The sequence below is a fragment of the Lutra lutra genome, chromosome 2 (assembly GCF_902655055.1).
Source record: "Lutra lutra chromosome 2, mLutLut1.2, whole genome shotgun sequence".
NCBI classification, from domain to species: domain Eukaryota; kingdom Metazoa; phylum Chordata; class Mammalia; order Carnivora; family Mustelidae; genus Lutra; species Lutra lutra.
Genome location: NC_062279.1, coordinates 35,419,334 through 35,440,786, shown reverse-complemented (window position 1 = coordinate 35,440,786; position 21,453 = coordinate 35,419,334). Strand labels below are relative to the sequence as shown.

Genomic DNA, 21,453 nt, shown 5'->3' with positions numbered 1-21,453 from the left:
CTCTGCCTCTTCCAGTTCTACTGACCACGTATTCTAAATCACAGATCATCACACAACTGCCCTCTTACACTACAGGATTCTTTGCATGCCTGGAACCCCCAACACATCAACAGTCCGGGGGGCCTGAATTTGGCAGCTTCAGAGGCCCCCATTCACTGTCTGCTTCCAAGGGCACAGAACAAAGGTCATCTGGGGCCCAGGGCCAGGGTAAAGCTCTCCCTGGGCAATGTGTGCTTCTGTCCAGAGCTGGATGACCTTTACAGACTAGGCAGCACTAAGTCCCCTGGGGCCAGTCATTTGGACAACCTCCCAGAGCAGCAGGTCACTTGCCTCCACTCTCCATCTGGCCATGGCCAGAGTATACATGGGTACATTTTCTGGGGAGGGTAATTAGGCAATAAATCTTAAATTGCAAATATATGTGCCTTATGCTACAGCAATTCTATCTTTAGGAATGTATTCTACAAATACAGTTATACACATGTGAAAGGACACATTTCAGGTGATTCAGTGCAACATCATTTATGAGTAGAAATTGGAAATGAATTGGATATCCCCTAGTGACCAACTGGTTTCATAGGGTATGGTATAACTATGCAATGAAATATTAAAAATGGGATGCTATTGTGTATTGTATGGAAGGATTCCTGATATACATTAAGTGAAAATAAGCAAGGTGCAGGAGAGTGGGCATAATTTACTACCATCTGTGTAGAAAGGAGAGAATGAAAACACATATATTCATATTGACTTGTTTACATATAACATATTACTGGAAGAGAAAACAAGAGACCAAGGGTGATTACGCATAAGGGAGTTGAAAACTCCTTAAGAAAGGCAACTTTCTTTCTTTCTTTTTTTTAAAGATTTTATTTATTTATTTGACAGAGAGAGAGATCATAGTCAGGTAGAGAGGCAGGCAGAGATAGAGGGGGAAGCAGGCTCCCCGCTGAGCAGAAAGCCCGATGCGGGGCTCGATCCCAGGACCCTGAGATCAGGACCCTGAGATCAGGACCTGAGCTGAAGGCAGAGGCTTAACCCACTGAGCCACCCAGGTGCCCCTGAAGGCAACTTTCTATCACATGCATTTTGATGGCAGAATAACATGAATGCATTAACCTATTCAAAAGATTGAGTGAAAATAACACAAAAGTCCAGAAAAGAGAGAACAAAGTGGCAAAGGAGGGAGCCCTTCTCCCTGGCAGCCGCTTGGGCAGGGGGAGGCCAGACTAGAAATGGGAGCAGGAACTGGGGGGTGAGCAGAGGGAAGCACACCAGGTGCTTAAGCATTTCTCTGCTTGCTCATAAAACCCTTCTCTAACAGGGGCTTGGAATTCCTCTACTCATGCTCTCCTTTGGTTACTGGCCTAATCAGTCCCAAAACTCAAGCATACTCATGTGGCTTGGGAAATCTTGTCTTTTTTGAAAATGTAAACATTTTTAGACCCTTGGTCAAAATATCGAGGTCACCCGCTAAAGCAATGACATCCTTTTAAGTTGCTTGACTTCCTTGCCCACTTATCCAACTCTGATGTCCTGGAAAAAAAAAATTGCGGAATGACATGTATTTGTTTTAGAGATTATTCTTTAAGAATCTTATGACACCCCTTTGAGATAACTGGCAACACTCTGGGGTGTTGCAAAACCCAACTGGGGAGTGATTGCCCTGATGACCTGCAGGAGGCCATAGCCAAGACTCAAGGCCAAGTGGGGCCTGCATCACTTGGGGGCAGAGGCTAGGCTCTGGACCTCTACTCATTGGGAGCTCCATGGATCCAAAGACCTGCATGGATGTGGAAGGCATTGGTGTGGGGGCCAAGGACAAACCCTGCTTGTGGGTGAGCTGCTGGGTCCCTGGGAGACAAAACTGGTTCTTTCTCCTCAGGGATAATTTTAGGTCCTCACGTCCCCTCCCAACCCCTGGCTCAGCCTCCCAGAGGGATTGCTTACACCAGTGACTATAGAGTGTTCTTTTGAAATATAGAGCTGTTCAAATGAGACATGTGAGGGTATGGCCCTGGAGGCATTTTCCATGATAATTTTTCCCCTTTTGTCCCATTGTTACAGGCGGGGAAGCAAGACAGCTCCAGGATCAGGTTCTCTGATAGAACTTAATAAAGGTATTAAGTCTTCCTGCCTCTCACCTTGAACCCAGGGGCTTCCTTTGCAGCCTCACCTCCCCACACCTTGCTTGACAGCAACTGGCTTAGAGATTGGGAGAGCTTGGCTGGCAGAAACAGCCTGAAGTCTGGGGGAGAGAGAGTTTTAGGCTTGTCAGGTGAGGGAGGCTCTGATGGGGCTGTTGGAAAAACTTCAAGAGGCCTTAAAATACCAGGCCTGGGGTGCCTGGATGGCTCAGTTAATTAAGCCTCTGCCTTTGGCTTAGGTTATGATCCCAGGGTCCTGGGATCAAGCCCTGCATCAGGCTCCCTGCTTAGCAGAAAGCCTGCCTCTCCCTCTCCTCCCTGCTCATGCTCTCTCCACTATCTCTGTTTCTCTCAAATAAATAAAATCTTAAAAAAAAAACCCCACCACAACAAACCAGGCCTATCCTTCCACACAACAGAAGATGCAACATGTGAATTCCTCAGCTGAACATCTTCTAATTTTTGAAAGTTCATAAATAAAACCTTCAAGGAAGTAGAGTGAATATTTTACTATCGGGAGGGTAGTGATGGAAGATTTGTGGGTGGCTGGGTGGTGACGGTAGATAGGCTTCATGCCTCAACCTCACACCCGTCCATTCACTTTCAACATGTCTTTGAAGAATTTTTAAATGGAAAATTTTGAAATTTAAAAATTTTAAAGAATTTTAAAATAAGGGACTGCCTAGAAATTGTCTAGGTGGAAAAGTGTGCGGAAGGGACCATGTGCAATGGGGAAGATGCAGAAGTTGAAACTCTCAGCATTCGGGACTACATGAAGCCAAATCAAAATTTACATGAGTAGGCAATGCTAAAGACTCCTGGAAAATGTCGAATTTCTCCAGTAACTGCAAAGAACAAGAACAGCAAAAAGACAACAGAAAACCGGAGGGGCAGGGAGGGTAAAGGAAATAAGAGAAGGGAAGGGGCCCAAATCTCACCGGAATCGAGGTCTTGGGAGAAGAGAGAAGACACTACTGCCCTCTTTTACTTACAATATTTTAGAGAAGGACACTCAGGTGGATGAGATGCTACTGTGGATCATTTTGCTTGCCCTGGGAGGGTTACCTTTTCCTCTAACAAGATAAGGTGGTGGCCGCACTGGTATGGAGGGAGCGGTCTTCGTTACCCATCAGCCGATGTCGCTGCTGGATCTTCCCGGGAAACTGGTGCAGAGTTCCAGGAAATCAGGGCTGAAGGAGTGCTGCGCTGGATGCGTGCGGTGGTATGGCAGGAGTGGGCACAATGTGGCAGAGAAGTCCAGGTGTCGGAGCTCTAGACATAGTCAAAGGAAAACTCAGGCATCCATCTGTCTTCCCTCCCCTCCCTCCAATTCCCTTCCTGACGCCCGGCACGCATCGAGACTACTGGCCGCTGCCCCTTTAAGGGCCTCCACTCCTCCCCCCACTACCCCACCCCAAGCGGTGGCATCAAGCGGGTGGGGTGGGGGGGAGGCTGAGCATTCTCGCCCGGTCAACTAGGGAAGATGGCCCAGGCCGAGGAAATCGCTCCCACGCCCCGCTGTCCCCTCCCCTGAGCTGGGGGAAGGGACCCATCTAGAAGGGAGACCCTCTCTCTCTTTCCTTCCCGGCCCACGTACGCCCTGGGAATGTCTCCGTGGTCTCACCGGAACAGCTCTCTGGCCTCGTGGCCTGCTGACCCCACCCCGACGCCCAATACTGCCAACGCGAGTGGGCTGCCAGGGGTGCCGTGGGCGGTGGCCTTGGCGGGGGCGCTGTTGGCGCTGGAGGTGCTGGTCACCGTGGGAGGCAACCTGCTGGTAATCGTGGCCATCGCTCGGACGCCGAGACTCCAGACCATGACCAACGTGTTCGTGACTTCGCTGGCCACAGCAGACCTGGTGGTGGGACTGCTGGTAGTGCCGCCGGGGGCCACCTTGGCCCTGACCGGCCACTGGCCCCTGGGAGCCACTGGTTGCGAGCTGTGGACTTCAGTGGACGTGCTGTGTGTGACAGCCAGCATCGAAACCCTGTGCGCCCTAGCCGTGGACCGTTACCTGGCAGTGACCAACCCGCTGCGCTACGGTGCGCTGGTCACCAAACGGCGCGCCCGGGCAGCAGTGGTGCTGGTGTGGGTCGTGTCCGCCGCGGTGTCGTTTGCCCCCATCATGAGCAAATGGTGGCGCGTGGGAGCCGACGCCGAGGCACAGCGTTGCCACTCCAATCCCCACTGCTGCGCTTTCGCCTCCAACATACCCTACGCGCTGCTCTCCTCCTCCGTCTCCTTCTACCTCCCGCTTCTGGTGATGCTCTTCGTCTACGCGCGCGTTTTCCTCGTGGCTACGCGCCAACTGCGCCTGCTGCGCGGGGAGCTGGGCCGCTTCCCGCCCGAGGAGTCTCCGCCGACTGCGTCGCGCTTTGTGTCCCCGGCTGGGCCGTACGCTTCGCCCGCAGGGGTGCCCTCTTACGGTCGGCGGCCCGCGCGCCTTCTGCCTCTCCGGGAACACCGGGCCCTGCGCACCTTGGGTCTCATCATGGGTACCTTCACTCTCTGCTGGTTGCCCTTCTTTGTGGCCAACGTGATGCGCGCTCTCGGGGGCCCCTCTCTGGTTCCCAGCCCGGCTTTCCTGGCCCTTAACTGGCTAGGCTATGCCAACTCCGCCTTCAACCCGCTCATCTACTGCCGCAGCCCAGACTTTCGCAGCGCCTACCGCCGTCTCCTGTGCCGCTGCCAGCGTGAGGAACACCAGGCCGCCGCCTCCCCGCCTGGCGACCCATCGGGCGCCCCTGCCGCACTGGCCAGCCCCGTGGGGTCCAGGCAGTGCCCACCGCTCAACGGGTAGGTAACCGAGGCGAGATGGTCATTTCGAATTTGGCGTTCGGTAGGATGAGGTGGGTTTGGAGAGGTCTCTACAGCGAAAGAAGGGGAGGCATGGAGTAGGGAACCAAAATGGGACCCAGGACCTTTTCTTTTCCCGCATCCGACCCACCTGCCCCCGGGCTGAAGCAAAGGAGGGCAGCGGATTGTTCAACCCAGGACCCAACCAGTGTGCGCCAGGAAGTGCGGCTGTCTCCTGAGCCTGCCTGGTCAGCTCTAGATTTTCTAGCTCAGTTGTTTGGCCTCCCCGATTTCTTGCCACCAGTTGGGCCGGCTTTGACTTGCAGAGAAGACTAGAGGCCTTCCCAAACTCTCAGTCTCAGCTCTGGTTTCTTTGAAAAGTTTGGTAGCTATGGAGGGATAGTGAGAAACCACTTGGGTATGAAGGATAAACAGGAGTGGGGGAACCCGTGAGTGAGTTTCGGTTCTCCCTGGAAGGAGCAGGGCTGGTTTAGGGTTGGGGGTGGGTTTTTGTGGCTGGGTGGAGCCCAGCCCGGATGCTCTTTGTGTGATTACATACTTATGCTTTTCAGGGTCCCTGACCTTTACTCCTTTCCTCTAGTGCCCCTGTCCCCACCCTGTGCCCCTCATCCCAAGATATGTTATCTCCCTTTTCCAGGGCTTCCTGGGGGAATTTCTTAGGTCCTGAGCGATGAGGAGAAAGAACTCTGTTGATCCAGAACTTTTGGAAAGCCTCTGGCCCCTGTTTAGAATGAGCCCTGTGGAGTGCCTCAGCTGGAAATCTCTGACTTCCAGAAACTGATGACTTGGCTTTGGGATGGGGAGGGGGGGCGTATGGGGGAGGGGAAATCCTTACCAAGTAGGTTTTCATCAGCCTCTTGTCTCTCTGAGTTTTCTAAACCCCATCCCTGAACTTCACCACTACCCCAGCAGCCTGAGCTCAGCTGCCCGCGGAGCTCAGGACTAGCTTTAGAGGTGCACCTATGACCTTGCTCACTTCCATGCTGTGTGCTTAAGGCAAAGAGAGCACTCCTCCTTCCACTCCTTCTGCTGCCTGGACCTGAGGGACCAGGCAGTGTTCTTCAGGTTCGGGGGCCTACCTAGGCTGGGAGCAGAAAGCTAGAAAAGTTCCGGGTTTGGGGTTTTGTACCTGACTCCATCACTAGGGATGTCTAAGCACTAGCTTCCCCACTTTGGTGCCAGAAGGACTTCTTCAGGGTTTTGGGGGGGGAGGCGGGGAGGGGCTGGAGGGCAAACCATTAGAACGGATCCCTTCTCTTCCTTGGAAAATCAAATTAATAAATATTACCAAATGTGGTTCATCCCCTGCCTTCTTTTCTCCATTTCTTTCCCCCATAATCCCCTTACTCCCTTCTTAGAGCTGGCTTGTGGCAGACACAATAAATTAGGACTAACCCCTGCCCCCTTCTTCCTAATCCGGGTGAAAGAAAAGATGAAAAGTCTGTTTGGGTGAAAGGGAGTGAGCTTGAGCCTTTGCCGCTCCTATATCCCCATCTTTCCAAAATTCATGGAATCCACTTGCAAGTGGGGAGCAAAGCCACGCTGCCCATGGGCTTGAGGGCAGTGCTCCTAGGAGGACACAGTTTGCTGTGCTCAGGATCAGGGCACCTGGGGTGTATGTCAGCCCCCATGCTATAAGCCAGGGGTGCATTTGTAAGATCCCATTGCCATGGGGAACCAGTTTTGTCTAGTGTTGCGTGTGTGTGTGTGTGTGTGTGTGTCTGGAGGCACAGAGCATTGTTTGTGTTGGGCAAATGTCTTTGGTTATAAATATATTCTGATGTTTCCCATCCTTTCTACAACCTCTCCCTTTCCTGGGCTGCAGAAATCGAAGTTATCCTTTTGAAGTAAAGCCGGAATTACAAGTTTGAGTCAGCTGATAATTTTTCCCCCTTATTCCAATTCTTAAGAACCTTATCAGGCAGTTTTTTTTTTTTTTAAAGATTTTATTTATTTATTTGTCAGGGACAGAGGGAGAGAGAGAGAGAGCGAGCACAGGCAGACAGAGAGGCAGGCAGAGGCAGAGGGAGAAGCAGGTTCCCTGCCCAGCAAGGAGCCCAATGTGGGACTCGATCCCAGGACGCTGGGATCACGACCTGAGCCAAAGGCAGCCGCTTAACCAACTGAGCCACCCAGGCGTCCCTATCAGGCAGTTTTCTATGGAAAGAAAATTTCTGTGGAAATCACTGAATCGTTTTTTGAGTTCTTATTTAAACTCTATAAGCAGAGAGCATTGTCCTAGCTGATTTACAGGGTGGCTAGTAAATCATCAAATGTTTACTGTGTGACAGCGAGGGGCAATGCACCGGCTAGGTTCCGGGGCTCCAGAGTTACAAAGTTTCGATCTGTCTTGAGGATAAGCTCAGTGGATTTCCACATATGGGTGTTCCCTGTGGATTGGACCTGGCCTCTGCAGCTCCTTTTTTCCAGGAGCCCAGGTTTTATATCTTCGGATGTTTGCATGCCAAAGATGACTTTCTCCTTCTCAATCCAGAACTGTCTGAGATCTCTGGTGTCTGCGGTGCTGGAGGTTTCTTGGCAAGGCCTTCATTTTTGAATCCTTAGTGGAGAAGGAAGTCTTGCTTTGGCCGGGGAATAAGTACCAGGGCTCATCTCTCCATCTCTGGGTATTTTTCCAACATTACCAAGGAAAGTTGTCCAGTCAGTCCTAGGCAGGGAAGAAGGATGATTTGGGGAGTGGGGGGGAGGAGTGGGGCTCTGGTTTATAGAAATGTCCTTGAACCTTATCCAAGAGCTCATACTGCCCAAGTCTTGCTTGACACACACCCATGTGCCAGCTGTCAGGCCCTTTTAGAGTGTTTAGACTTGCACGGGGCTGTGGACTCTGTCTGCAAATTGTCACCAGGGCATCTGACAGATGGGGAGTCAGCCATTCTGGTCATCCCTCCAGCAACTTGTGGCCAGGTGTCAGGGAGAGGGCGATTTACATCTTGGATGCTGAGCAGGCTGCTTTTGTTAGCACAGGGCCTGAGCACTTGAACTCTGAAAGACAAACAACCATCCTTCGAACCTAGAGAAGTGAAGACTTACAGACCAGTGATAAGGAAAGAGCCCATGGAACCTTGGCCTTCCCAGAGGCTGTTAACAGGGGTTGGTGTGGGCAGAAATGACTGGGTGAAGGGGGCGGAGCTCAGTGGAGAAGGAATGAGTGACTGGGTTTTCCAGAGGTGACTTACCTTCTGCATTAGGTCATCAGGTGGAACCGCTAAGGAGCAGGCAGAATTAGGGTAAGGAGGAGGTTGAGAACAGGCTTTTCCTAGGACTGTCCCTATGGTAGATTCTTCTGGAGGACGGTGGTAGTTGCGGACTGTGGGTCTCATGGGTAGTCATAGGGCTACCATCCCACACCAGCTTCATTCTTCAGCTCTTAGAAAGTAGGGGCACCTTCTCCCCTTTCATTCTAGGGGCACAGGTGAAGGCCATGGGAATAGTGCTCCTTTAGGTTTTGATCCTGAAAGCCAATCCTCTGTCCCGACCCCCCCCACCCCCATGCTTCCAGGCTGCTGATCTGTATTTGTGTTTGCATGTCTCTCCAGAAGTGGGGGCCTGCAATGGGGAGGGGGTACAGCTGATGCTCTCCCCCGCCCCATGCAAAAAGCCCTGGATGTGGTCCACCGCAGGCCAATTAGTTGAAACATAATATGCACCTCAGTTAGATTAGCAGAAACTCCAGGAGGCAATCTAATTATGACATTAAGGAAATTCAAGACGCTTTCCTCAGCGTCCTCATCTATGAAGTAAAGGGAGAAAGGTTGACTTTCTTCCTCTCTTGCCTTTAGAGGGGGAATGAGTGTGTCTGGGATAGCTGGCTCGCCTAAATCTCTGCGAGGCAGTCCGCAGTCCAAGGAAGAGACAGCTTTGCGGCTTCCGGCTTTGCTCCCCGCGCCCCAACCGGCCCCCGCTACGGGAATAAGCGGTGCTGGGCGCCCCCTGATGGTGATAGGAGGTACAACATGTGTGGGTTTGGCCGTGTCGGTCTCGAGAGGGGCAGCAGGAAATGCGTTTTCTTAAGGGACTCTCAGAGCTGGGAGAGATCATAGAAATGATTTAGTCCAGTCCTTTGGTAAAGTAGACGAAGAAACTGGCCTCTAGGGAGGTGAGTAGCCAAGATTACTTTAGTCAGAGAAAGGCAACACTGGTAGCATAGAGAGCACCAAATTTGAGGCTGGAGAAGCAAGGAAAGGAGAAGGAAGGAAATAGCCATTGATTGAGCACCAGTCCGCATGCCGATACTGTAAGAGGGGATCTGCAAATGTTATGTTGAAGTGATAATAAATAGTAGAGCCTCACAGAAATCACATAGCTTCTAACTCAGTCTACCGGGCTCTAAAGTTCATCCCTACCCCCCACCCCAAACACACACACTGATAATCAGTTATGTGACACTGAGCAGGTTACTTGGCCTCTCTGACATTTTGTTTGCCTGTGAATCAAATAGAGATTCTATTATTGTTCTACTCAGCTCACCCAGACGGGTTTTGAAGACCAGATGAGAGACCGCATATAGAGTGTGGAAATGGATAGGGTTCCTCTGGTGTAAACAGTGTCATCAGAGTAGGGAGCAAGGATTCATCTCAAGCCTCCTGGTTTTAATCTATGGGTAGTCCTGCTCCCACTGACAGCCTAGATCTTGGACTTGTCTTTGGCCTGGGTGGGTATATCCTGCCTGGTCTTTCTTCTGCAGGTTCATCCCTGCCTCAGACAGATGCCCCTGGTTTCATATCCACGTCACTGCGCATGCACACACACGGCTCTTTTTTCACGTTCAGACTCTGGTCTGGCCTCTGCCTGACATGTTAGTCCTGGTTTGGCTTACCCTTTGTTTCCCACACAGCAGTTGTGATGAGCTAAATCTTAAGTATGGATGGAAGTTTAGGACACAAGACACTTCCGGATGTCAGGGCTTTATGGCACATTATAGGAAAGATGATTAGAATGGGGCCCTAATGAACCAGAAAATAAGATGGCCCCTTAGTTTGCTAGGGTTGGTGTAACAAATTCCTTTTCTCATAGTTCTAGAGGCTGGAAGTAAAAAAATCAAGGTGTTTGCAGGATCACACTCTCTCTCTCGAAGGCTCTAGAGGAGGACTCCTTGGTTGGCTCTTGTAGCTTCTCATGGTTGCAGGCAATTCTTGGCATTGCTTCTCTTGTAGCTGCATCATTATAACTTTTGTCTCCATCTTCACACGGCCATCTCCCCCTGTGTGTCTGTGTCCGCATTTTCCCTCTTCTTATAAGGACACCAGTAATTGGATTAGGGCCCGACTTAATTCAGTATGAGCTCATTTTAACTTGATTATATCAGCAAAGACCCTATTTCCAAATAAGGTCATGTTCTCAGGTTCTGAGGGTTAGGACTTCAATGTATCTTTAAGGGGTATCAGAAGGTATCATGGGGAAGGAGGAATACTATCCTTCTAGCTTTTCTGTGTTCATATTATTCCTGCTGTTTTATTATTTTTTAAAAGTCTTTTTAAAAAGATTTTGTTTGTTTATTTGACACACAGAGAGAGATCACAAGTAGGCAGAGAAGCAGGCAGAGAGAGAGGGGAAGCAGGCTCCCCGCTGAGCAGAGAGTCCGATGTGGGTCTAGCTTATGGGGGCCTCGATCCCCAGACCCTGAGATCATGACTTAACCCACTGAGCCACCCAGGTGCCCCATTCCTGCTGTTTTAAACCCACATTTTCAAGGTTCTGCTTCATCCTGTACTCAGAAGTGCAGTAGGGTTGCTATCTATTCATGGATTTCCACTTCTGGATCTTTCTTCCCTTCTCCCTGGGCCCCAGATTTGAGAAGCCACTGAGCAAGTCAGAACTGTGTTTGTTGTCTCCTATGGACAGAAGTTGCTCTCCATTCTTCCCTCCTTCCTTTAGTGATAGAACCCCTAAGTTTTAGCTGGGCACATGGTCTTGCTAAGACATTGCAGCCTCCTGGCAGACATAGGTGTGACTATGTAAGTTCTAGCTGACTGAGGTGTAGAGCTTCCAGGTCTGCCATTAAAGGGAAAAGGCATATCCTCCATATCCAATCCTCCCCTTTGCACTGGCTGGAATGCAGGTGTGATGGTAGGAACTGAAGCAGCCACCTTAGGTCATGAGATGGCAACTATGTTTTACAGGTGGAAGAAGAACCAGATAGGAGGAGGAGCCTGGGTGTTCAACAGTGTGGAGTCACCATGTCCACCATGGATTGCTTCTGTTTAAGACTCTTACATGGAAGAAAAATAAATTCCTATCTTATTTAAGTGAGAGTTATTTTAGTCTTTTTTTTTTTTTTAAATAGCAGCCGAATCAAACAAATTCATCAATGAAGGGATAATAAAAGGGTATAAATGAATGGGAATCTGCTGACCTTCTGTGATGAATGTAGCTTGGGTGACAAAGCTGCCTTGCTTTAGTACCTCTTAGGGCATCCCTGATCTCTGGGAATTGGTATCTCTATAGAGTCGGAGTTCACGTGGCACTCGACACCACCAAGTCTGTCTCTTTGATGTTGATTCGCACGGGAACAATTATCAATGAGTGTATTCATTTTCCAAGGCTGCTGAAACAAGTTGCCACTATCTTTGTGGCTTAAAACAACAGAAATTTATTCTCTCATGATTTTGGAAGCCAGAAGTCTGAAAGCGAGGTATCAACAGAACAGGCTCCTTCCGGAGGCTCTGAGGAGGAGTCTGTCCCATGCCTCTTTCCTAGCTTCTGGTGGCTCTGGAAATTTTTAGCATTCCTTGGCTTGGAGACATATCTCACTCCAATCTCTACCTCTGTCCTCACTTTCTTCCTGTGTCCATGTGTGTCTCTTTTCTGTCTCTTATAGGGACACACGTCATTGGATTTGGAGCCTATCCTAATCCAGGATAACGTCATCTCAAGACCCTTAATTGTATCTGCAAAGAACATTAATCCAAATAAGGCCACATTCTGAGATTCCAGGTTAACATATATTTGGGGACTACCATTTGACCCAATATAGTGAGAGACACTTGTAAATCCTTTAACTGAGAGTTCTGGTCTTGAAGATTATCATCCACTCTAGTCACCCCTCAGGAAAGGGCTGTGTTCTCCAGAAGCTCTTAGACTCTGTGGGAGGCAGAATTCTGAGAACTCCCAAGGACCCCTGTCCTTGTCTAATTCCCTCTGCTTAAATGTGGGTGGGACCTATAATTTGCTTCTAAGAAATAATAATATGGCAAAGGTGATGGGATATCACTCCTGTGATTAGGTTGTATTACATGGCAGAGGTGAAAGGACTTTAAAGATGTAATTAAGGTCTTTAATCAATTGATTTAGGTTAATTAAAAGGCAGATTATCCTGGGTGGGCCTGACCTAATCAGGCAAGCCCTTTAAAAGAAGGTCAGAGGTCAGAGATGGAAGACATCAGAAAGATACTCTGGCTGTCCTCAAGGAAGCTAGCCACCTGAGTTCCACAAGCACAAGGAAGTGGATCCTGCCAACAACCACGTGAATTGGAAGAGGACACTGAGCATCAGAGGAGACTGTGGCCCTGGCTGACATCTTCACGATAGCCCGGTGAGACCCTGAACGGAAGATCCAGCTCCCCCATACACAGACTCTTGAGACATGGAAGCTGTGAGGTAATAAATATATGTTGTTCTAAGCTGTTAAGTTTGTAGTAGTTTATTACACAACAATAGAAAACAAATGCAGATTCACTGCACAATTCTGCCCAAGGCTGTTCTTTCTAATAGTCCTTCTCTGGTGGTGTTTTGTTTCATTTCTTTATTTACTTAAGCAGTCTCTACCTGCAACAAGGAGCTCAAACTCATGACCCTGAGATCAACAGCTGCACACTCCACTGACTGAGCCAGCCAGGTGCCCTTCTCTGGTGGTGTTTTTAAAGGTTTCCCATCAGAAACCAAAATCCAGTGGAACCACAAGCTCAGGAAAGATCCCATGACCAGATATGGTTTACTATTCTTCCAAAGGACTTTTGGAGACTCTTGCTTGGGTGTCTGAGGAACAAGGTCCTTTAGATTTTGTGTTTGATGAAGCCCTGAGGGAACAACCAGTCATTCTATGATTCCTTGGCCCACACATACCTTTTTAAGAAAATGAGGAGCTAAAAGTTCAAAAGCGATTTATTTCTGAGTTGCTAGTGAGGAGCCACCCTTTTTAACCACAAAAACACAGCAAACATAGTTCCCCAAATCTCTTCAGCAAGAACCAAGAAATGTTGCTTCCGCTGTTGGTATTCCCAGAAGGGAGAAGGGATGGGTCACTCCTTCCCAGGGAAGAGAGAAGTGGGAACAGGAGAGCTTTGCAGCAACTCCGTGCCACCCACAGTGTCTCTGGTTTCTCACCAGTCACTGGACCACATGAGTGAACCCTTCCTTCCAGGCCTCCCCTGGGCCCAAGTCTGAACCTAACTGATGTTGGAACATTCTCCCAGAACCACAAGGAGGGAGACTGGGGAACTAAGGGAAGACGCTTAGGCAGCTGCTTTTCCAATGGAGAAATTCCTACCATTCTTGGGGAAGAAGAAACATATAGAGCTGATGGTGAATTTTACTGCTCCAACAACCTCAAGATCCTGAACCTAGCTGAGTGATGGCTTCCTCCCATTTTTGAGGGAGGAACTAGTTTTTGTTTTTTTTTTTTTTAAGATTTATTTATGAGCGGAAGCAAGAGAGTGTGCTTGAGCAGGGGAGGGGCAGAGGGTGAGGGAGAGAGAGAATCTCAAGCAGAATCCCCATTGAGTGTGGAGCCCAATGGACAGACAGATGGACGGACAGATGGATAGGACACAAGGCTCGATTGTAGGACCCCGAGATCATGACTTGAGCTGAGATCAAGAGTCAGATGCTTAACTGACTGAGCCACCTAGATGCCCCGGGAAGAACTAGTCCTAAGAACAAACTAGTTCTTACTCCTAGTCCACTCTCATGCTCATCTCCTTGGTAGGGTTGCTGGCTAGCTGGTATCAACCTGGTTGGTCTGCCATTGGACTTCTGACCTCGTGAAATGAAAAACATATTTAAACTTTGCTTTTGATGTCCTTTAACATTTTTTGCAAGTTGTTGTATTGAAAAATTCTTTAAAAAGCAAGAGATAGAAAAGTGTCACAAAAATAAGTGGAACTTATTACTGATGCATAAGATATTGTTTAAATTAAGTGGATATTTTTCAGGATTGCCCTTGCTTGCTAGCATCTCCCTTAATGCTTGGTCTGTTCCTGGTATTTTTAGGGGGGACATGTGGCAAGTCTACCCATTAGCCACTGCCATAGCTCAGGTCCTCATCCCTTCTTAACCAAATGAACTAAAGTAGTTTCCACTTGGCCTGCCGAGTTCTGGCTATCCTCCAATTCATCCTCCATAAGACCCCAGAGAGATTCTTCTAAAATATAAATCTGACAATGTTATTCCCTTTCTTAAAATCATTCAATGGCTTTCTAAAGCATTTGGGGTGAGATTTGGAGCCCTCCATACAGAGTGTGGCATTAAATGGACAGTGCCTACCTTCCTTACTGATTTCTCACCACTCTCCTCCTCCATACACTATTATTCCAATCACACTTATATTTACTAATGAACTCATTTTCTTCTTTATCTTTGTGTCTTCACACAGACTGTATCTCTGTCCTCCATCTAAACACAGATTGTACACTGTTTTCATCCACTCATCCATCCATCTCAGCAGTAATAGTGAGAAGAGTCTCTAGAGATATTACAAGATAAAAAGGATATAGTTTGCCAAGGAGTTGAATGTAGGGTATAAGAGAAAAAGAAAGATGTCAGGGATGAGACCAAGATTTTTGGCCTGACCACCTGGCAGAATGGACTTGCCATTGACCAAAATGGGGGTAGGACAAGGGAAGGAAGTGAGATATGAAACTATGAGTTAGTTTTTGGACACAATAAATTTGAAAAGTCTATTAATTATTTGTTGGAACATCAATAGGCATGTGGATTTCCAAATCTGTAGGTTAGGAGGAAAGTTGGATCTGGATATATAAATTTGACAGATGGATATTTAAGCTCATGGAAGTGGAATGAGCTCACGGGCATGGTGACCATAGACAGAGAAGAGAAAAATTCAGAGTGTATTAAATCAATACCTTAAACTTACACAATGTTGGCTATATGTCAGTTAGATCTCAATAAAGTTGGAAAAAATAAAACAACTTCAGGCATTAAAAAAAAAAGAATACTGAGGATCAAGTCCTGGAGCATTCTAACATTTAGAGGTCAGAAATAGAAGGGACCAGAAAAGGCAACTGAGGAGCAGCAGCAGTGGGGTGAAAGGAGAAGCCACAGTAAGTAGCATCCTGGATGCCGTGGGAAGAAAGTGTTTCAAGGAGTAAGAGTCCTGTTGTGTCATACGCTGCTGACATCTCAAATAGGAGGACGAAGAATGCACCATTGTCATGTTTGACCTTGATGAGAGCTGCTTTGATGGCGTGGAGGTGATGGAATGGGCGCAAGAGAACTTGGGAGATGAAGAAGTGGAGATAGAAAATATAAAACAGTCTCTCCACAGCTGCTGTTCTGAAGAGGATCAGAGAAATGTGGTGGGTGGATGATCTCCTTGTCATCTTAATTAATCTGGGCACCTGTTTCCCAGAATTCTTGTTAGATTCTGGGTTAGAGTTGACTAAAAGAGGAGAAACCTGCCAAAGATGTGAGAGGCAGAAGAGAAGTGGCTCCCACTTAATACCGCAGGGACTTCAGAGTGAGAATAGAAAGCACACGTGTTGGGGTGGGCTGCTTGTCTTCAGACTCTCCTCCATCCCAGGCCCAGAGCAGGTGCTCTGCTTCCAGAGTGTGGGCTCTGCCGACTGTGGGATGCCACACCACTGGGGACTTGGCTGCACGACCCGCAGATGTGGGAGCTGTGCAGAAGCCCTATTTCCCATAGACCCCTCCACGCATTACACCTTCTGAGTCCCAATTCTGCAAATGATGTGTCTGGCTTCTCAGATTTCCCTGTAGGCTCTGATTTGTCCACCAGGGGGGTTTCAGGCAGCCTGACAAAGGATTTTTCTTTAAATCTCCAACTCCCTTCTGGGGACCTTCCTTTCCCTGGGTCCTCTTGCAATTGTGTGAAGTCTAATTCCCACAATACCCACATCGCTCACAGCAGTTCTGCTTCTCTGGTTGAACCCTAACTGGCTCATGGGGTAACAGCTGGAGAGGGGAGGGGAGGTCACCAGAGCGGTGTTTATTTTTAAGACGGGAGTTTCGCTGCCTGTTTGTACGCCCGAGAGAATGTTCTAGGGAAGAGGGGTGATTGGCGATGGAGAAGAAGGACAACTGCAGAACAGTGTAGCCAGGACCCAGGCAACAAAGGCAGAGGGTGGACTGAGATGGGGCCCAGAAGAGGGGGGCTCAAGCACCCTAGTAAGAGAAAAGAGAGTAGGTGGGTACTTACATCAGTAGATGGGGAGCTGTGATGGGCGCCCATGAAACCCTTTTTTTTTTTTTTAAGATTTTATTTATTTATTTGACAGACAGAGATCACAAGTAGGCAGAGAGAGAGGAGGAAGCAGGCTCCCCGCTGAGCAGAGAGCCCAATGCGGGGCTCGATCCCAAGACCCTGGGATCATGACCTGAGCCGAAAGCAGAGGCTTTAACCCACTGAGCCACCCAGGCACCCCTGAAACCCTCTTCTGATAGCTTTTCCTGTCTCTGTGAAATAAGTACCCTCAGTAGTGTGGGAGGAAGTATAGGGGTGTTGGAGAAGAAAGGGAAAGGGGTGATAAAATTGTGAAAATTTGTCTTTTTTGGATGCCCAGCCTGTGTACCTCTTTCTAGAAGAAAGTCTTCCTTTTCTGACTCTCGTTGGAAGGAAGCGCCCACCTGCCCTAACTGAAGCTGTAATCAGACCGGCTCTCCTCCCACCCCTCAGCTAGAGCTTTGGGGGCGGGGCACGGGATCACGTGAGTGGGCTCAGCCAATCAGGCACGGACTTCCTGGTCCGTGGGCCTTCGGAGATGCGAGTTGCGACGGAACTACCGTGGAGGGTCCTGATCTACAGCAGTAGCTGTGGCAGCCAAGACCCATGTCTGGGACCTGCAGTGGCAGCCGGCCTTCTGGTGGCCAAGCAGAGGACTGTGAAGGTGGGGCCAGTCACTGCGTCGTCTGCTGTTCAGCAGTAGGATCCCCACCTGCTTCCTTTCGTGGTCTGATGGTGGCCGTGCTTTCTGCTCCCAAATCTCCAGCCTCCCTATCGCTTACGCGAGCTACCATAGATCTTTTCTATAAATTCCTCTTATACACGAACCAGCTAGAGTCCATTTCTGTTGCTTGCCACCAAGACCCTAAACGGATACTGACCGGAATCAGAGACTTGAGCCAACTAACAGACATTCTTCTTTTCCGATTTCTTTTCGCAGGCAGTTGACTTCATTTTGGGGGTTTCCTACGTGGCGGGGCCAGTAGCTTCTGAGAGCTTTAGGATCGTTTGCATACAGCTCTATGACTAGAGAGTAACGGACAGCTCTTCTCTGCCAGCTCCAGTAGGACTCCAGGAGCCCAGGCTTGAGCCACGTGCCTCTTCTCCCAGGAAGCGCTGTCACTCAGGATTCAAGGACCAAACCTGCGGAGAGGGCTGGGGCCTGCTATCAGAAAGAGTAGGAAAAGGGTTTCTGGATGGACTTAGAGAAAAATCACTACCTTCCACCTTTTGGAAGCTCATCAGCCGATATTTTTCTCCAAACATGTAATTTTAAGAATGGTCAAAACTAACAGAAGGCAGTGTTTCTGCATGCAAGTAAAAACTTGCTCTCTCCTCCCAAAAGGAACAACCCAAACTCACATCCAACATCCAGCACAGAGTTAGGATCTCTGGGTGAGGTGAATTTTCCTCATCTGAAAGCGGCTACCCATAATACTGCAGCTTATGGACTGAAACAGAATTTAACTATTCCCTAATATATCCAGTGTTCAGTGCTGGGAGGGAAATGGCTATGAAGGCCATCTAGAAAAGCAGGGAAGGGGAGCAACACACAGTGATCACTGGTCCAGAGCACATACCACGTTTATGTGGACAGGGACATAAGGAGAAACCATTTGTTTGATCCGCGTTCCTAGCAATGGAATGAGCTCTTTGGATCAGTTATAAGGACACCCCTCTCTCCCAGCCCATTATGATTTTTCTTTACCCTTTGTCCTCCTTGACTGAGCCTGAGGGGTCTATGGGGAAATTTCCCCATGAGGATTACTCCACTTTAGCAGCCAACTTCTGTGACCATGGTTACTAGAACCTGAAGATTGGGGTCTTGCAATTTCCTGTGGGGGGGGGGACCCTTTAAAAACTAGTCTGTTCAAATGTTAGTTTGAACTTCCCAATACTTTGTGTTATAAACTCTAGACTCAAAACTTCCTTGGATATTGATATGGTGGTTTCTGTCTCTTGGTAGCCTGAGGGGCATGCTCTTTTCCATAATAAACCTCACACAATTCTATAATATTCGTTGATCCCCATTTAAAAATGCATAGGGGCTCCTAGGTGGCACAGTCAGTTAAACATTGGACTCTTGGTTTTGGCTCAGGTTGTGATCTCAAGGTCATGAGGTTGAAGCCCATGTTGGGCTCATGCACACACTCATGCTCTCTTTCTATCTCTCAAAATAAATAAATAAATCTTAAATAAAATGCATACACTGAGGTGGAGAGAGTTTAAACCACTTACCTAAGGGTATATAAGTATTAAAGGGGAAAGCTGAGATGGAAAGCTAGATCTGCCTAGCTCTTCTGTCCACTCTACTATGAGGCCCTAGTTGACAGTCGGGGGGGCAGGGTTGGCGGGTCTTATGTCTGAGTGCTGTGGCCAAGAGGGAAAGTAGGTAAGAGCTGAAGGAACTATTTCCAGGGGACTCTGAGGGTTACAGACATGTACTGACTGCTCTGGTAGGTGAGAGTTTATGGCTTTGGAAGCTTTAGGAGAATGGGTCCTCGGCGTTCACACTGGTGTCCTGTAGTTGTCAGAGTGGTCACTGGTCACTGTGGCAATAAGGAAATGCTGGACCCAAGTGATGTCCTACGAAACAGATGTGGATGAGGGGTATGACTGCACTGGATGAATGTGAAAGAACGTTCCCCAAGTCACACAAGAACACCCTGAGAATGGTCAGGAACAATTGGGGAAGATTAAGATCAGCTAGTGGTCCATACTGTGTAGGAAAAGGCAGATTATTCTAATTCGTTGAACCATGTCTGTACCTGGGCTGCTGAGAGAAGCGAACATGGGGCCATAAACACTCCACTCCAGTTCTCAGCTCCCAGACAGAGCCTCTGGCATGAGCCAGCCAACTCCTCCATGGTGACTGCCCTCCTGCTGTCACACTCCATAGCCTTGGGGTCATCCAGAGAGCACCTTCCCTGCATCCCATAGCTGCTGAGACAGCAACGGAGACCCTGGAAGTTTAACAGATTTAGAAGTACAAGGACAACACATATAAAAATAGGCATTAAAACTGGTGGTTTTTTTTTTAAAGATTTTATTTATTTATTTGACAGACAGAAATCACAAGCAGGCAGAGAGGCAGGCAGAGAGAGAGAGAGGGGGAAGCAGGCTCCCTGCCAAGCAGAAAGCCTGATGCGGGGCTCAATCCCAGGACCCTGGGATCATGACCCGAGCCGAAGGCAGAGGCTTTAACCCACTCAGCCACCCAGGCGCCCCAAAACTGGCGGTTTTTAAGACTTCAGAATGGATTATGCAGTGAACCCTTGCTGACTGCTTTCCTAGTGTCCCTTCCCCGCCCATTCCCATTTTTAAGAACACTGGAGATCTCTTTTAAGGAAACCTTCTGTCCCCTCTCTCTGGTGTGGTCTGGAAGGGATCCACCTCAGCTCCAGCTCTAGGCAGTTGGTTTAAACCCACTAGAGTATCCCATCCTCCCCCATGATCAGGTCAGAGATGGGCCAGTGACTCAATGCAGCCAAGAGAAGGGAAAAAGGAGACTGGGGGCTTCAGGGAAGGAAACGTTCTTATTCCTCCAGGGACTTAAGAGAAGAGGTGCTCTCCCTTCCTCTGGATTATAAGGATATAATGTCTGGAAAGGCTGCGGCCATTTTTAAAAACATAAACACAGTATTTGAATGGGAGATCTATGTGTTTGGTTTAACATTTCCCAAGTACAAAATGGTGTACAATGAAAAGCAGGTTAGTCTTCCTCCCTGTCCTTATCCATCAACCAGCCATTTCTACTCTCCAGAGGCAGTCATAGTTACCTGCTACTGGTATGTATCCTTCCAGAGATTTTCCATGCATATACATGCAAATGTATTTTTTATTCTCCCCACACCCTCCCCCCAAATGTTCCTCCACTTTGCTCTCTATTCTGTACCTCCCTGGTTTTTACTTAAGGTGGTATCTTGGAGATTTTTCCACAAAGGTACACAGAGGGCTACTTTTAAAAAAAATTTTTTTTTAATTTTTAAAATTTCTTTTCAGTGTACCAGAATTCATTGTTTATGCATCACACCCAGCGCTCCATGCAATACATGCCCTCCATAATACCCACCACCAGGCTCACCCAACTTCCCACCCCCCACCCCTTCAAAACCCTCAGATTGTTTTTCAGAATCCATAGTCTCTCATGGTTCATCTCCCCCTCCAATTTCCCTCAACTCCCTTCTCCTCTCCATCCCCCCATGTCAGAGGGCTACTTTTAACAGCTGCATAGAATTTTATTATATGGATGTTCCATTATTTTTTTTAAAGATTTTATTTATTTATTTGACACAGAGAGAGAGATCACAAGTAGGCAGAGAGGTAGACGGAGAGAGAGAGGGAAGCAGGCTCCTCGCTGAGCAGAGAGCCTGATGTGGGGCTTGATCTCAGGACCCTGAGACCATAACCTGGGTGGAAGGCAGAGGCTTAACCCACTGAGCCACCCAGGCACCCCTATGGATGTCCCATTATTAATTCAAACATGCCTTTAGTAATTGGCATTGTTTCTTTACAAATAGAACTGCTCTGTAAACTTCTTTCAAATGTGTATCATATTGTACTTGCTACATTCACTTTTGCTCCTGTGCCCAGAGTTGGCTGGAGAACCAAACTGAAGCAGAGTCAAGGAAATCACAGGGAATGAAGCTGGAGCCCTGGCGACACACTGACACTCTGGACTGAACTGTGGTCGAAGTCAGATGTACGGTGGGCTGCCCGGTTACAGAGCAAATAAGTGATCTCTCTTGCTCAGGCTAGTTTGGGTTGGGTTTTTCATTACTTGCAACGGAAACAGTTCTGTTTGGCACACATGTTAGAATTCTCACAACTGAAATGTGAAATGAAAACTGTGTGATGACAATGACATGTACATTTTGATTTCAATTGTCTTAAAATATAAACATCACAGAAGAGAAACTGGAAGAGGGTAACACCAAAATGTTAAGTGTGGTTGTAGATTGTTTGTAGCAAATCAATGTTCTTCATTATAGTTGTTTCTTTTTAAAAATATTTTATTTATTTATTTGACAGAGAGAGAGAATGCAAGCAGGG

At 48.2% G+C, this 21,453-nt stretch overlaps 1 protein-coding gene across 7 annotated transcripts; it reads left to right on the top strand.

The window, feature by feature from the left end:
• Window positions 1-3,563: 3,563 nt before the first annotated feature.
• ADRB3 (adrenoceptor beta 3) lies at window positions 3,564-21,349 on the top strand. Of its 7 annotated transcripts, none has more exons than XM_047717086.1 (4): window positions 3,564-4,943; window positions 11,105-11,230; window positions 17,342-17,578; window positions 20,995-21,349. In XM_047717086.1, exons 1-2 carry the CDS (start codon window positions 3,754-3,756, stop codon window positions 11,187-11,189), a joined length of 1,275 nt encoding a protein of 424 aa, XP_047573042.1. In that variant the 5' UTR covers window positions 3,564-3,753; the 3' UTR covers window positions 11,190-11,230; window positions 17,342-17,578; window positions 20,995-21,349. The 7 variants fall into 7 exon arrangements, 6 of the variants coding, with proteins under 6 accessions (XP_047573042.1, XP_047573041.1, XP_047573039.1 ...); XM_047717085.1 differs by lacking the exon at window positions 20,995-21,349 and adding an exon at window positions 11,803-12,581 and having other exon boundaries at window positions 17,342-17,404; XM_047717083.1 differs by lacking the exon at window positions 20,995-21,349 and having other exon boundaries at window positions 17,342-19,418.
• Window positions 21,350-21,453: the final 104 nt, after the last annotated feature.

Excerpts from the sequence above, each read along its gene's own strand:
- ADRB3 (XM_047717086.1), top strand. The coding sequence starts at position 3,754 with ATGTCTCCGTGGTCTCACCGGAACAGCTCTCTGGCCTCGTGGCCTGCT. Across the intron at positions 4,944-11,104 it reads CAGTGCCCACCGCTCAACGG|GTGGAAGAAGAACCAGATAG; the intron begins GTAGGTAACCGA and ends TATGTTTTACAG.